At 39.5% G+C, this 16528-nt stretch overlaps 1 protein-coding gene across 6 annotated transcripts in view; it reads right to left on the bottom strand.

Annotated features, from left to right (window-relative positions):
• Positions 1-16528, bottom strand: part of bahcc1b (BAH domain and coiled-coil containing 1b) — a 248555-nt gene that overhangs the window by 10859 nt on the left and 221168 nt on the right. For 5 of the 6 annotated variants that reach the window (XM_043714770.1, XM_043714775.1, XM_043714769.1 and 2 more), the window contains exons 25-27: positions 10196-10327; positions 8213-8386; positions 427-1544 (exon numbers count right to left, since the gene is read on the bottom strand). In XM_043714770.1, the coding sequence (XP_043570705.1) occupies positions 427-1544; positions 8213-8386; positions 10196-10327 (1424 nt within the window). The remainder of the gene's footprint in view (positions 1-426; positions 1545-8212; positions 8387-10195; positions 10328-16528) is intronic. The other variant, XM_043714772.1, reaches the window with a different exon arrangement.

Below are 16528 nucleotides of genomic sequence, written 5' to 3'. Positions count from 1 at the left end.
GGTGGGCCAAAGGGCCTGTTTCCATGCTGTTTGATTGCATGATTCTCTGATTCTTGGACAGACTTCTTACCTCCCACCTCCTTAGTTAAAGAAGGCAGATCACCAACTTTCCCTGGAAGACAGTTAGGGACAGGCAATAAAAGCTGGCACAGCCAGCAACACGCACATCCCATGAACACACATAAACAAGGAAAACCTTTTTCTGTACAGTTCAGTATATTTAATATGTTTGACTATAGGTCCATCTCAAAACAATATTGTCAATCAATTGCCTGGCCAGTTGCTCTCCTGGCTGGAGGGAACATGGAGATTGACTTGAAAGGGAAATTTCAGGTCCAGCTCCACATATCCACAGGGATTACTTTACCTATCACTGTACCGGGAGTGGAGCGATTATCAGCAGCATTATAAGTCTCTGATATCTACCTGAGTTGGCTTCCCAGACCACTTCCAGAGCTGTCGAGCTGGGAGAAAGGAGGAGATTTTCGGGCGATTTTCCACTGATGGTAATCTCTGTCTCTTTGATAACTCCTTGGCCTTTTGAAGTCGGAATTCTTCCTGTCTTTTTAATTTGATCTTATTCGCAGGCATCACAGACTTGACTGAGAAGGAGGGTGGCGACATTTTTGGCTCTGTTTGTCGTGGGTCTGACGGGGTCAGCATTGCAGGCACAGGGTGTGTCATACAAGTCTGCAGCAAGACTGTAGAATCATCATCAGAGCTATAGGATGAATCGTCATTGTCCGATGAACACAAGCTGGAAGTGGAGGTAGAACCAGATGTTGAAGATGATGACGATGCAGAAGATGATGAAGAGACAGACAGCCTAGTCATAAATCTCGATGTGACACTCTGTTGCAAGTTTCTATTTTCTTCCTCATCATAAGAGTACGAACTATGGCTGTCAGTGTCACAATCCATGCCAAACTCTGACTGACCAGCGTACTCATTCATTGCTAAGCTCATAGGAAGGTTCTGAAGTTGAGCATGCTTTCCTTTCAGAAGTTCGATCCTTCTGTTTCGCTCCTTGCTCAACTGGGAGTAGCCAGCAGCAATTTTTCCTCCAAATTCCTTCTCGCTCATGAGCAAGGCTTTTCCATTTTTTGTTTTCGGAGATGTCACGCCTTCGTGATCTAGTTTAACCAGATATTCTGCTCCTGTTTTTCTTTTACCACCTTTTGGAACTGATACATCCATTTTTTCCACTCTTCTGTACTTTAGGGCCTTAGGATTTGGTGCAAGACTTGAACTGCTTCCAAAGGAAGCAAAGGTGTTGGCAATGCTGCTGAAAGAGTCGACTTCAAAGCCGCCACTAAAAATTGGAGGAGGAAGGCCTTGCACTGGAAGGAACCGTTCTTTACCCTTCATTCTCTTTGTGCTGCCATTCAATTGAAACAGGTTTTCTAAAGCAGTCGTACTCTTACTGGAATTCCTTTTCTTTGTCTGGATGATCCCTGGCCAATTTATTAGTACATCTGTCTTTTTACTGAGCATGTGCCCTGCTTTCAGCAACGTTGAAACTTCGGTATTCAAAACTCCTTTACCTTTTTGCAAAGGAAAACAGCAAACAATTACTCTTGTATAATTTCAATTGAGAATCAAATAATATTATTGCAAGGCAATCAATCATCCCTCTATATAAATGACAGTCGTGGAAATCTCTAGATAGATAACTGTTTTGTAAAAAGTTACTATTGAATATTCATGTTCCTTATGCTAAAAAATTCCTGCAATTATTTATAGATCTGCTAAGCCCTGATAAATAGGCCTTGCATGTACAAGCTTCATTTCACTGAGTTGCTTTTATCACTTGTATAAAATATTGTGAGGCATTTAATATTATGAAATGCTAGTTTGAACACCTGTTAAGAGGGTGGTAACTAGTTCACCAGTTTATTGGTCAGAAACAGACAACTGTCCCTTTAACACTTGATACAGTTTAGGGTAAAAGATTTCCAATGAGTAGTTGCTCATACAATACAGGTTCTAATGGCTGTAAGCAGCAAGTTATCAGTGAAGTCCAGATACCCTTACATCTACTGTTAAATCCATAACAAAGACAGTGATTGTTTACATATGTAGTAAATATACCTTTTAGAACACAAAAAACCCAAATACTTTTTACTTCTTTGGTGCTGAACGACTACAGTCTGAACCTCAGACCAAAGTACACAGTTTTGGTTCCAACATGTGTGGAAAGCATAAACAGGATACAGGTATATTCCATTTTAAGGAATGGATATATTCCTGGAAACCATTCTTTAAATCAAAACAACTTATTTCAAAGCAAGATTTCCCATGTCAATATATATCAGGAGACACTTTACTAACTCAAGGGTTTCAGCCCCAAATGTAACACAGACATGAAATAAACAAATTACAGCATAATTAAATCTTCTACATTCACAGTGACATAATAAAGAACTGAAAATAACACGCCTTGATTCCCAATTGTTCTAAATGAATATTATGAAATATATCCTTCAATATGTGTGCCCTATTTTTGTTAGATCAATATGCTTTTCACTCACTCATGCTCATTTGGTTCATACTGTCAAAAGATCCTAAACCATTCCTCCAGTTTGTATCAGCAACTTGTAGCCCACATGATGACACAGAGGAGTTGACGACTTCGTCAGACTATCACTACACTATTAATCCAGAGATCCAGTTAGTGTTCTGAGGACCTGGGTTCAAATCTGCCATGATAGATGGTGGGGATTCAATTCAATTCAAAAAAAGTCTGGAATTAAAAGTTTAATGATGAAATCACCATTGATTGTTGCAGGGGAAACCCATCTAGTTTACTAATGTCTTTTAGGGAAGGAAACTGTCATCTTACATGGTCTGGGTTATGTGACTCCAGACTCACAGCAATGTGATTGACTCTTAACTAACCCCTGGGCAATTAGGGATGGGCAATAAATGCTGTCCCTTGAATGAATAAAAGACAAGTGCACAACTCAGCAGTTGTACAGGCTCTCCACAATGGAGTGTTTGAGATCTAAAAATATGCTGGAGAGACTGAAGCAGAGGAGGTTAAGTGGTTATAGTCATAGAGTCATAAAGATGTACAGCATGGAAACAGACCCTTCGGTCCAACTCATCCATGCTGACCAGATATCCCAACCCAATCTAATCCCGCCTGGCAGCACCCGGCCCATATCTCTCCAAACCCTTCCTATTCATATACCCATCCAAATGCCTCTTAAATGTTGCAATTGTACCAGCCTCCACCACTTCCTCTGGCAGCTCATTCCATACACGTACCACCCTCTGTGTGAAACATTTGCCCTGTAGGTCTCTTTTACATCTTTCCCCTCTCACCTTAAATCTATGCCCTCTAGTTCTGAACTCCCCAACCCCAGGGAAAAGACTTTGCCTATTTACACAATCCTTGCCCCTCATAATTCTGTAAACCTCTATAAGGTCACCCCTCAGCCTCTGACGCTCCAGGGAAAACAGCCCCAGCCTGTTCAGCCTCTCCCTATAGCTCAAATCCTCCAACCCTGGCAACATCCTTGTACATCTTTTCTGAACCCTTTCAAGTTTCACAATTTTTCCGATAGGAAGGAGACCAGAATTGCACGCAATATTCCAACAGTGGCCCAACCAATGTCCTGTACAGCCGCAACATGACCTCCCAACTCCTGTACTCAATACTCTGACCAATAAAGGAAAGAATACCAAACGCCTTCTTCACTATCCTATCTACCTGCGACTCCACTTTCAAGGAGCTATGAACCTGCACTCTAGGGTCTCTTTGTTCTATAAAATCATGAGGGGCACAGATAAGGGTAATAACAAGGATCTTCTCCCTAGAGTGAGGAAGTTCAAAACTAGGGGCATACTTTTAAGGTGAGAGGAGAAAGTTTTACATAAGGCAATTTTGTTTTATACACAGTGGTTCATGTGTGGAATGAATTGCTAGAGAAAGTCATGGATGTAGGTACAGTTACAATACTTAAAAGACATTTGGAGAAGTACATGAATAGGGAAGGTGTGGAGGGATTAGGTAGGTGAGATTAGTTTAGTTTGGGAACATGGTTGGCATGGACTAGTTAGACCAAAGGGACTGTTTCAATACTGTATGACCCTATGTTGGGTTTCCTCGATCTAACTTTCCTCCTGGTCTAGGACAAACAGTTGAGAAGAGAGGATCAATTGCAAGATTTGGGGGTGGATTTAAAATAGGGAGAGGTAAATCTAAGCTGATGGTTCCAGAGTTTGGAAACCACGCCTTCCTAACCGGAAATGATAGAGACAGTTACAAAAACTAACGCAACTGCTTCCCAACGTCTTCAGACTGAAGTTGATACTAGTTCAAACAAACCAATTGGGAGTAAATATTTTAACTATTTAATAACAAAATTACTCTACTTGAGACATGTAAACTGTGACAGAGCTACGTTTGTTATGCAAAAGCCATAGTGAAGTGGTGATTCTGTGACACTGTTTGGCACACGGACATGTGAGAAGGACAATGGGAACCTGATGAGTACTGATATTCTTTTCATGGTAAGTCACAATACAGGAGTGAGAACTTGTCAAAATGTTTAAATATATAGTAAAACTACATGCGAACAATTATGGGGCTGAGTAAGAAATTAAAGACAACTGCACAATTCTTTTGAGGATTAACTTGGTGACTGAACAGTTAAAATTGCCAATGGTATTTACCAAAAGCCTGGAGCTGACAAAGTTAAAAATATCAACTGCTCTCCTGATTAGACAACAAGGGCACTCTACTGATGTTGGTGGGATCCTTCTTTAGCCCATGTGCATCCAGCTCTTAGTGATGGTATTGGGACTTTAATTTGTGTGGCTGGTACCCGTGTCAGGAGGGCAGTAGTGAGAAGAGGTTTTCTCTGGAATATCCTGGATTGAGTTAGAAGGGGCCCAAAAATATTTTAAAAGAATTTTAAATATTATTTCCTTGTTGTGCCTGGATGAATAGGATCACTTTTCCAGGACTCAAGTTTACCACCTAATGATTCTCCTCATACAGATCATCCCCGCCCTGTTGTTATGGCCCTGCACTGATCCCAATACTCGTCTCATGTTGCCAGGTGGATTAGTTGATGGGCTCACTCAACCTTGCTCTGTTCCCAGCACCTCCACCAGTCAATGGCAGGAGTTAAAACACTCCAAGCTTCATTTCCAAAACTATGGGTGAGTTTCTAATGGCACTCCTGCCAACAATTGGTTTAGAGTTAAAATCTGGGCCTGGGCAGCCTACATCAGATCATAAGGAGTCATTCGTGCAAAGAAGTGTAGCATTGTGTGTCTTTCAATAACTGGCAGTACAGCCTGTGTCTGTTCTGGAAAGAAAGTGAAGAAACTGTTTTGTTTGTACTGCAAATAAACCCGATTTGTTAGCTTTAATTCTTATTCTGTGCTCTGCTTGGCAAAGTGAGAGAAAAAAATTTAATGGGGGCATATCCTGGAACAGGGTAGGACTTGCCTGCTTTGCATGAATCACAATGGGAGGGAAGTACTAAACAATTATCATGGGACTTAACATTGTGTTACTATGCACATACTGAGCACAGCTGTGAGTTGCAACTGTCTGTTTTTGTGATGTCATTGTAAAAGCGTTGCTATTCTATTGTCCAACATCATTTATTGAAGGCCATTGCGAGCCCACATCAATTGATGGACAACAGTGGGAACTATTCTTCATGTATAACAGCACCTTTGCCAATTGAATGCCACATTTAAAAGTATAAGATCCCTTTAACCATTCAATTAAATTTGCTTTCCTATGTGAAAACTGAAAGTGCATTTAATATTGCACCATTCTTTCATGGCTTTTTTTACAGGCACTACTGTTTTTGCCTGTTTGTTGCTCTTAGCTACTTTGGCGTGAAGAAGTGAGTGTAGGAGTGGCTATTCCCTTCTGTTGTACATTCAAGCCAACTTCCTCTTGCAACCTTGACTTAATTTACATTTATTGCAATTGCTTGACTGATGAAAAAGCCTTGCTGTATACACAGAGTCAAAGTGAAGCTTTGCAGAGCTGTCTGCATAAACTGAACACTATCTGCTATCCTGGCCAATGCAATGAAGTGAATCATGCACACTGCCAGAAGAAGATTTGTTACTTCCTTCCCCACAATGATTTTGTCAGGTCTGTTGTCCGATTTGATCCCACTCCAATGTAGAAACCCCAGCACATTACCAGCTCTTTGTTTACGTACTAGTTCCGTTGTAATCTGACTTGTGCTGGCACTGTAATAACTTTACAAAATTCATCCAATAGCCAAACTCATGTGTTGCTCAATGCATAGAAGTGGCAACTTTTTTCTTCTGAACTACTTCGAACTTAGTAATTTATCTATGTTTGATTTTCTGAGACTGTGATTCTGTGATAATAAGTAAGTAATACATATCATAATATTATCACCTTAACTGGTAGCAGAACTTAAATGTTAACAGGAAAGTGTGATTGTGCTTCAAAATGTATCCAAGCTTTTGAACAAACGTAGGTAACTATGAGAAGGATTTGGTTACATTTTAGCTACTATCAAATTTTCTCTTCCAGAGGATTGGGTGGCGCAATAGATTAAATACAGGTGTTTTACCTTAGGCAGCTGAGTTCAAATCCGGGCTAGAAGGATGAGATGAAAATCTCCTCTGACTGTTGTAAGAGTCTTACACAAAATGCTTCAGTCTAGTTTCTAAAGGTGAATGGCCTGCAGCACACCCCTGTTCGTAATTTGGCAATCCCATACAGATGTAGTGAAACAAAATCTTCTGCTAAGGTAGCGGGCTCTTTATTCTGCATCTGAGCAGGCTACGTTTGTCTTAGAGTTGCTTCATCTGACTCCTTATGCCATAAATGAGAAAGTACTTTATGGTAATATTTCTCACTTGCATTAGTGCAGAAAATTGCATATACACATGTGTAAGAGTTGATCTTGTGTAAAATACCCCTATTATATTTTTGGCCTAACACCTTGTAATTTTCTTATGCATAGTGCGAGTCGCTGTTAGTCTTTTATGGATCAAAACCTGAAAAGTTCAGAAGCAAAGTATAATTCTGAAGACATTGATGTTTTGATTTCATTGTTAATGTATAAATAAATGAAGATGGATGCTGGTAAATAAATGCTCAAAATGTTTCTATATTTATATTTTGTTTTATTTAGCCAAGTTATTAAAGTGATCTGTTTATGAGTAAAAATTATTATGAATTATTTTGTATTACTACTTTTTACTGTTTTCAAAACAACAACCATTGTCAAAGTCAAAAATATGTGAACCCCTTGAAAACTTTTCAACAATTTGGAAGGAGGGCCATATCAGACTCAAAACAGTCACTCTCCAGATACTGCCAGACCTGCTGCATTTCTCTAGCATTCTCTGTTTTTATTTCAGATCTCCACTATCTACAGTATTGTGCTTTTATTATTTTCTTTATTACTTTTGCCTAAAAAGACTGGTCTCATAAATTCAACTTATACATGAGCATATATGGTATTTGAACTTTGTCTTTCAGTTTCCTTTCAACATCAATAATACCAACTGATCCTCTGTTGCATAGGACCCATATCTACTGGATGTTTGATACAGAGAATCTCTTGCCATGCGTACTGATGCAATTTCCTTGATGAAAATAAATTCATTGATCTGTTCTCAATGAACTTCAGAGTTTGTCCACAAATTTCACACTTTGTAAAACAATTTTCAAAACCCCACTGCAGCAAATCAAGGGTCAGAATGTTTTGTTAAGAAGAGATTCTTTCTGTTTGTGGCAATTAATGAAGAAATTGTGCTGACAATCCAGGTTCCTCACAACCCACAGTATCGATAAATTACACAAATAAGGAAAATGGAAAGAACTCACCCCTCTTGAAAATATTGTGGTATTGCTGCAGCATTAAATTATCAATGTGTCTGCTGACTCCCTGGATCTGACAATAGTGCTGATTGTACATACTCATTGCCAATTGTTTCTAACTGCACATATCTACGCATATGTGCAATATTAAACTGATTTTTAAAAATTAAAATAAAATTGCTACTTTGTTCAACACTATTTTTCTTACCTGATGTACTCTTTTCTTTCATTATTAGGTATTTGTCATTCTTTGTTTAAATATCTCTACAGGAAATACTGCTGTTACTCTGCTTGATCCTGGGTGTCTGCAAACATAACTTTAATTTGCAGTGTTACAATTAGATTCATGCTGAGTAAAGATAAACTCACCAGCTTTCCCTTTTACTGAAGTCTTCTTGCCACAGTTTTTGCTTAATTCTGAAGAATTTTTCCCATTCAATGTGTGATTCTGGCTGCTTTCTGCAATTTCTCGCTTCTCACTGGGCAACTTCCTAACCCGGAGTCTCCCATTAGATACCAGCAGTGCAGGGGAAGGCTCTGTACCTGTACATGGAAGATAAACATCAACAAGTTGGTTTTTTTTGACACGTTGCTTTTAATACTTCAAGTCTTCTGCCTAACTATGGAAACTTAAATTCAAGATCATTGGAGTTTAATGTAGTGTTCTTCTTCAATCTAAACATAAATCACTGTACAAGTTCTGTCTTATGCATAAATCTGATGTATTTGTTTAAATAAGCCTAGTATATTTTTTTGGAAATCCAGTACCTTAATCACATTACTACCTAAACAACCTTGGAAATCCAATACTTAAAAAATCTAAGCAACCCAATTTAGTCTAGTACCCACACTAACCTGGAATACTACGTTAAATGTCCAAACTGACAACATTTCAGACCCATATCCACAAACGGAGCTATTCAGATTCAAAAGCTGATCCATGCTGCCAATGGGAAGGGATCACCATGGAAATTGGCCTCAGGCTTCCTTGGAGTCTCGGGGGAAATCAGCCATGTTTCTTGGTCCAAATCACCATTTATTGTACCCCGCTTGATAATCTAACCATAAGGACAGCACTAGGCTTTGTAATGATGGATATCAAGCTGATATGCATGGCTTAGACTGCTACTTGGTCACCAACTACATGGATGCCCAGGACCCATGAAACCCTAGTCCAGCAAGGAACTAATGTGTTGGAGGAGGAAGGGAGTTGGGGTAGACAAAACTCAAAAAGAAATTCACGTTCAGATTAGAAAGAAGAGGATTATTTATCAACTTTATTAACTAGTATACATAATTATAATATTTTAATATTATTGCTGTACTAAGCAAACATGATTTCAACAGCTTAGAAGTACATGATAGATTTTTATATCCTTCCATTAACAGCTTTTTTATCAATATTTTGACAAGCAGGAATAATTACGTCACTGGAGAGTGGGATACGGTAATCATTTGCTCAGTCGAATAAGACATAAAACTCATACACATGCTTGTGGGTATTAATGAATTATGGCTCCTTACTCTTCTCAGAGAGTCACTCATTCACTGCTAGTATCTACATTATGGTCTACAAAGTATACTTGGGTGTCTTTCAAAGATATAGTAAAGGACTAGATTGGGTTGGGATATCTGGTCGGTATAGACGGGTTGGACTGAAAGGTCTGTTTCCATGCTGTACATCTCTATGACTCTAAAGGCTAGCATAATGATTGAGTGATGGAACAAATCACTGAGCCACATAGCTTGGGGAGGCCTCAGATACAATGCAACTTGTGGTATGTTCTGACTCACTTACCTCAGCCTGGATGATGGTAGTTGTTCTGAAATTATCATTGCTCCTTGAACTAGAGGAGAGATATCAGTTCCTGTTCCTAGCTAGTAGTCTGAGCTCATTTCTGGCTCTGCACATGTTTGGGTTCTGAGTGAAGAAATGGGTGATGCTCTGCTGTGCTGACATAGCCAGTCAACGTTGACTGCTGTAGCTTATACATGAAAATTGGTTGCTGGGCAAGGAATCAAAGTGTGGCTGCCGCCTGTGAACTATCTCTGAGAGGAAAGGTTAACACTGCCAAGGAGGTGGGAATAACTTGCATAGTGACATGTCTTTAATGTGTTGATTTAGTCTTAATCTTAATGTTAATGTGACTTGCAGTATAAAATAATATTTTTACAAAGCACCCAAATAATTCTCAGCTGTCCTTGGGCTAGATTTATGAAATAATAATATACATTTCCAATTTACAAAACATTGCCTTCAGAGTTAGATGTTTGGGAGATTTTCCAAGTTCAAAGATATAAATTGTATGTCAACATTCTACGATCAAATGATAGTATAACACCATTACTCACACTGGATTTTATAATCTGGAGGGAGGAGACGGATATTTGACAGAGAAATTCGCCCCACGTCACCATCATCAAACTCCACCGTGACAAAATCACTTGCATCCTCCTCTTCTTCCTCTTCACTGCTACTACCTGCTGGACAGAAAAGGATCAGGTGACATTCTGCTTATAGGGAGGATACAGACAATGAGGTGGCCACTTCGAGCATTGATGTTCTTTTCTTCTGTTGGTTCCTGGTTGTAAAATAAAATTACGTGCAGAATTTAAGACAAACAGTAACATTCACCGCCAATTCAAGTGTTTATATATGTGCAACATCTTAAAAATTAGCCATGCTATAATCATTTCAAAATTGCAGATTCCAGCATAGGAATTTTATAACTGTGTACATACTCAAATCAAGACTCCTACTGTGTCTACAATGTTGAGACAAACTAGTTAACGTAAACGGTGTTCACTTAGAGGGAAAGCCATGTAAGTTAAGAATTTCTGGTGCATCAATTTTCCCTGGAACATAATATTTAATTTCAACACATATAAAAATTTATAATTCAAGTTTGCAAGGTGGTATTGTAATGCTAAAGCTACATCAGATCTCAGCACTACCTGAAGGAGAAGGAAATTTCATGGATGGATTGTACATTCAAAGACTGTCATTCTAGTTCTTAAATACTCTTTATAATTTCATTGCACAAAATACAAAGTCAAAAACTGACTCTCCCACTTACTGTAGGATTCTTTCCCTTCTGTAAAAACAGATTCTCTGCCTATGTATGCCTCTCATATATCTAGTTTAATGGATGTATAATACAATCTTGTTAAGGCAACATTTGGCCATTCTTTAAAAATCCGTTAGCAGAATATCTTGCCATAGTCCAATGCAGTTTGTTGGATCTTGCTGTGTGTAAATTTGTAATTGAGTTTTCTAAATTTCAACAGTGACTAGAAATCAAATGTACTGATCTGGCTGTAAAACACTGAGGTACATCCTGAGGTCATGAAGCGTGCAATACAAATATAAGTCTTTACTCTTCCCCAAAATCACACAACATGTGATTCAGCACCTCAAATGAAGCATTTGACAAAATAGAGAACATACTGTGTTGGAAATACTGGACTTAATCTGGTATTGTACACATTTAAAAGTGATGGGGGCACATCCTCTAGGTCAGCAAAAATGAAAGGGTTTTTGTAGAGTAATTAAGTATTCAGTCAGTGCAGATATAACCTTTGACTGGAGAAACCAATCACTGTGGATTGGTGGCAAATTTACTAATATCCCTAAATACAAATGGATCGATCATTTGCTTGTGACCACTGTTACCTCAGGGTTGGTACAGCCGCTCGGACGCTCTGTTTGACAGTGATCAGTGTGCCGATATGGAACACAGCACTGACTTCCCATTCCAAAGGTCGCTGTCGCACAGCAACCTCTGAGGTCCACACAGAAGATGATTAGGGGAACACTGCTCAGAGCTCTACTTATATGCCAGTCTGATTATAAGGGACATTTTCAAGTTATAATACATGAAATGAATGCATTGATTACGGACTTAAGTTCATTTTTTAACCAATTGCAGCTATGTCACAGAACCAGCTAACTTTCTCCCATGTCCTCACCCAACCCCTACACACCAGCCCTTATCATCACATGGGCTGCTATTACACACTACCCATTGTTAGACATTAACAATCTCCATTAACAGCCATTCATTCTCCTAGGCTGACTGTTGTCCACTCCTTAGTCTATCCAACTGTTCTCTCTCTTTGGACTCTATCTTCACCTATTGTTTATTCCTTTTCCCCTTCCCCCTACACTATCTTCTGCATAAAAAAAAACTTTTTCTGAGCTACCATCAGTTCTGAGGAAGGATCACTGGACCCAAAATGGTAACTCTGCTTTCTCTCCACAGATGCGAGCAGACCTGCTGAATTTTTCAGCAATTTCTGTTTTTGTTTCTGCCTTCTAGAATCTGTCGTTCTTGCAATCTTTTACTGCATGCAATTACCTTTATCAAACTGAAAATGACCCCTGGACTAACCTGGAAGGAATGCACTCTGTCACATGGTCTAAACAAGGAATGTACAACTTCACGTTTGGACAAATGATCAAATGTGGATTAAATTATTATGAAAGGTACAGGTAGCAATATAATTATCAAATATATGTCAAATATCTAATACCTGTTTTCAGCTGTATACTCTATCTGTGGGCTAGAAAACCTTTAGCTATTAAAAATCAACATCAATCTGAAATTTAGTCAAATAATACATAAAATGAGCATAATGATGCTACTAACTACTGGTCTAATCATCACACAATTGAGTATAAGCAGCGCCAGTTTTTGGTTTATTTTAAACAAGGTTGAACGATTATTACCTTTGATGAGCACTAGTGAAATATCTGCACAATTGCACTAGCCTCTCAACCAGAGGGTGACACATTTGAAATCTCCATTACAACATTCTAACAAAACAATATCGACTTTGTGTGCTTTTCTCTAAAACACAAGATGAAGTGATATATTTTATTAGGACATATCGCAGAGGAGAGGAGAAACTTAATATATTAGGATAGAAATTAGTTTCACCCACTTTCAGGGGTGGAATCAATGGCCTTAGCAAAGAGACCTAAACCTGGGCCAAAGCTAGGCCCTGAGCCCTATTAAACCCAAAGATGTGCAGGTTAGGTGAATTAGCTACGCTAAATTGTCCATAGTGTTAGGTACATTAGTCAGGGGTAAATGTAGGGGAATGGATCTGGGTGGGCTGCTCTTCGGTGGACTTATTGGGCCGAAGGGCCTATTTCCATACTGTAGGTAATCTAATCTAATCTAATCTAATCTAATTGTTTTCCGTATAAGTGTCACCAGTGGAGCATCATACTTAGTTTTGAGAAGCAAGGACAGAGGTAACAGGAGGGAGGGAAGGAAGGATAGGAGAGAGGAATAGGATTGGAGAGAAGGAAAAGGGAAATGGAGGGCAGGGGAGGATGAAAGGAAGTAAAGGTGTGATGTAAGGTGATGATTTATATATAATGTCATTTATTTTAGAACTTGGTTTTGAACCAGTGGCATGTGGGTTTGGTCTGTCTGTGCAGGACTTTAATGATTAACTTGCACATATTTCTGTAGCCATGGTGATTTTTTTTAAAGTAGAAGAGAGAGACATCCTAAAGAGTAATAAAGTTTTGTTTTCATTATTGAGTTTTATGAGCAAACAGTGTAAACGAGTGTGTATTAGGTTTCAGGTAGAAGGTTCTGAAATTTCTTTTTGACTTAGGGGAAACACCCACAACTTGGCAAAAACCCTTTTGGTTTCAGGGTTTTGGCACAAGCTGTGTATGAAAAATAGTTGCTTCTGAAGAAAAATAATGTTAATTAATTTGAAATTCCCAGACTAGAAATATTTGGTTGAAACCCTGAAAGGATTATTTGAAGCTGAGAAAGTCTAATCCTATTAGTATGAGGATTCAAAAAATAGGCTATCAGATTCTCAAGATGGGAAATTGAGGCTATAGTTAAATGAAATATTATAGGTGTGAAAAAGAAGGGAATTCTCACTGGTGTGAATATTATAAAAGTGTGCATTTGGAATTACTCTGTGTTTTGAAATCTTTAAACCGGTGTTATGTGTGAATAGTTTGGTTGATTCTATTTTATAGAACAAAGAAAGTTTACAGCCCAGAAACAGGCCCTTCAGCCCTCCAAGCCTGAGCCGATCCAACTGTACTGTCTAAACCTGTTGAGCAATTCCTAAGCATCTGTATCCCTCTACTCCCCACCTACTCATGCATTTATCCAGATGCATCTTAAATGAATCTACCGTGCCTGCCTCTAACACCTCTGCTGGCAACACATTTCAAATGCCCACCACCCTCTGTGTGAAGTACTTGCCACATGTATTCCCCTTAAACTTTCCACCTCTCACCTTGAAAACATGACCTCTTGGTATTGAATCGTTCACCCTGGGAAAAAAACTTGTCTCTATCCACCCTGTCTATACTCTTCATGATTTTATAAACCTCAATCAGGTCCTCCTTCAATCTCCTTTTATCTAATGAAAATAAACCTAATCTACTCAGCCTTTCTTCATAGCTAACACCTTCCATACCAGGCAACATCCTCGTAAAATTTCTCTGCACCCTCTCCAAAGCGTCCACATCCTTTTGGTAATGTGGCGACCACAACTGTACACTAAATGCAGCCGAACGAATGTCTTGTACAATGTTAACATGACTTGCCAGCTCTTATACTCAATACCCCATCCAATAAAGGCAAGCATACCATATGCCTTCCTGACCACCCTATCCACCTGTGCAGCACTCCCAGACCTCTCTGCCCATCAACTTTTCCCAAGGCTCTTCTGTTCATTGTATAATTTGCTGGAGAATTAGTCTTGGCCTAAATGCATCACCTCACATTTGTCTGGATTGAAATCCATCTGCCACTTTTCTGCACAACTCTCCAGTCTATCTATATCCTCCTGTATTCTCTGACAGTCCCTTATGCTTTCTGCCACCAATCTTCGTGTCATCTGCAAACTTGCTGATCATACCAACATGCCCTCTTCCAGATCATTTATGTATATCACAAACAACAGTGGCCCCAATACTGACCCCTGTGGAACACCACTGGTCACCTTTCTCCACTTCGAGAAACTTCCTTCAACTACTACTCTCTGTCTCCTGTTGCTCAACCAGTTCTTTATCCACCTAACTAGAACACCCTGCACACCATGTGACTTCACTTTCACCATTCGTCTACCATGGGGAACCTTATCAAACGCCTTACTAAACTCCATGTATATGACATCAACGGCCCTTCCTTCATCTATCAACTTGGTCACTTCCACGAAGAACTCTATTAAGTTGATAAGGTACGATCTCCCCTGCACAAAACCATGTTGCCTATCACTGATAAGCCCATTCTTTTCTAAATATAAATAGATCCTATCCTTCAGTCCCTTCTCCAGCAACTTTCCCACCTCCGATATCAGGCTCACTGGTCTGTAGTTACCCGGAATATCCCTACTACCCTTCTTGTACAGGGGGACAACATGAGCAACCTTCCAGTCCTCCGGCACCTCACCTGTACTTAAGGATGCCACAAAGGTATCTGTCAGGACCCCAGCTATTTCCTCTCTTGCCTCCCTCAGCAACCTGGGATAGATCCCATCCGGTCCTGGGGATTTGTCCACCTTAATAACCTCTAGCACACCCAACACATCTTCCCTACTTATGTCAACGTGACCCAGACTAATCAAACGTCTCCCTCTAATCTCAACATTCATCATGTTCCTCTCCTCAGTGAACACTGATTCAAAGTAATCATTCAGAATCTCACCCATTCTCTCAGGTTCGACACACAGCCTTCCTTCGTTATCCTTTAGTGGACCAATCCTTTCTCTAGTTACCCGCTTGCTTCTTATATAAGAATAAAATGCTTTGGGATTCTCCTTAATTCTGCTCGCTAAAGCTATTTCATGACCCCTTTTAGCCCACTTGATAACTCGTTTAAGACTTGCCCTACTCTTCCGATATTCTTCCAGGGCCTGTTCTGTTCTTAGCTGCCTAGACCATATGTATGTTTTCCTTTTCCTCTTGGCTAGTCGTACAATTTCTCCTGTCAGCCATGGTTCATGTCTTCATTATCTTCATTCATTTTGTGTAATCAACTTTATTGTTAAAGCCAAACCTGTAAAATTGCAGTGAGAGAGCACTTCATTAAAACCAAAAATAACAACACAATTTGATCTATCAAGCCAGATTTCTGCCTGGGATCTGAACTTGTCCAGTAACAACATCTGAGTCGAGAGTGTGGTGGTGGAAAAGCATAGCAGGTCAGGCAGCATCCGAGGAGCAGGAGAATCGATGTTTCGGGCATAAGCCCTTCATCAGAAATGAAGGACTTCCTGATGAAGGGCTTCTACCTGAAACGTCGATTCTCCTGCTCCTCGGATGCTGCCTGACCTGTTGTGCTTTTTCAGCACCACACTCTTGACTCTGATCTCCAGCATCTGCAGTCCTCACGTTCCATCACTAACAAATCACCTGGGATCATAACAAAGGAAAGGATAGACAAGGAGGGGAAGGGAAAAATGTGAGGAAGGAAAAGGAGGAGGGTAGAGACAGAGGGAAGGAGGTAGACAAAGGAATGTTATACTTATATAACACCTTTCTCAACCAACACTGCAAAAGTACTTTATAGCCAATTTAGCTTTTTGGAATGTGTGGTTACTGTTGTAATAGACAAAGCCTTCAAGCTACACAAACAGTAATGTGATATTGACCAGATAATGTTTATTTGTGATTGAGGAATAAATACTGGCCAACAC

This window comes from Chiloscyllium plagiosum, chromosome 24 (assembly GCF_004010195.1).
Source record: "Chiloscyllium plagiosum isolate BGI_BamShark_2017 chromosome 24, ASM401019v2, whole genome shotgun sequence".
In the NCBI taxonomy this organism is placed as follows: Eukaryota; Metazoa; Chordata; class Chondrichthyes; order Orectolobiformes; family Hemiscylliidae; genus Chiloscyllium; species Chiloscyllium plagiosum.
This window is presented reverse-complemented; position numbering and strand designations above follow the sequence as displayed.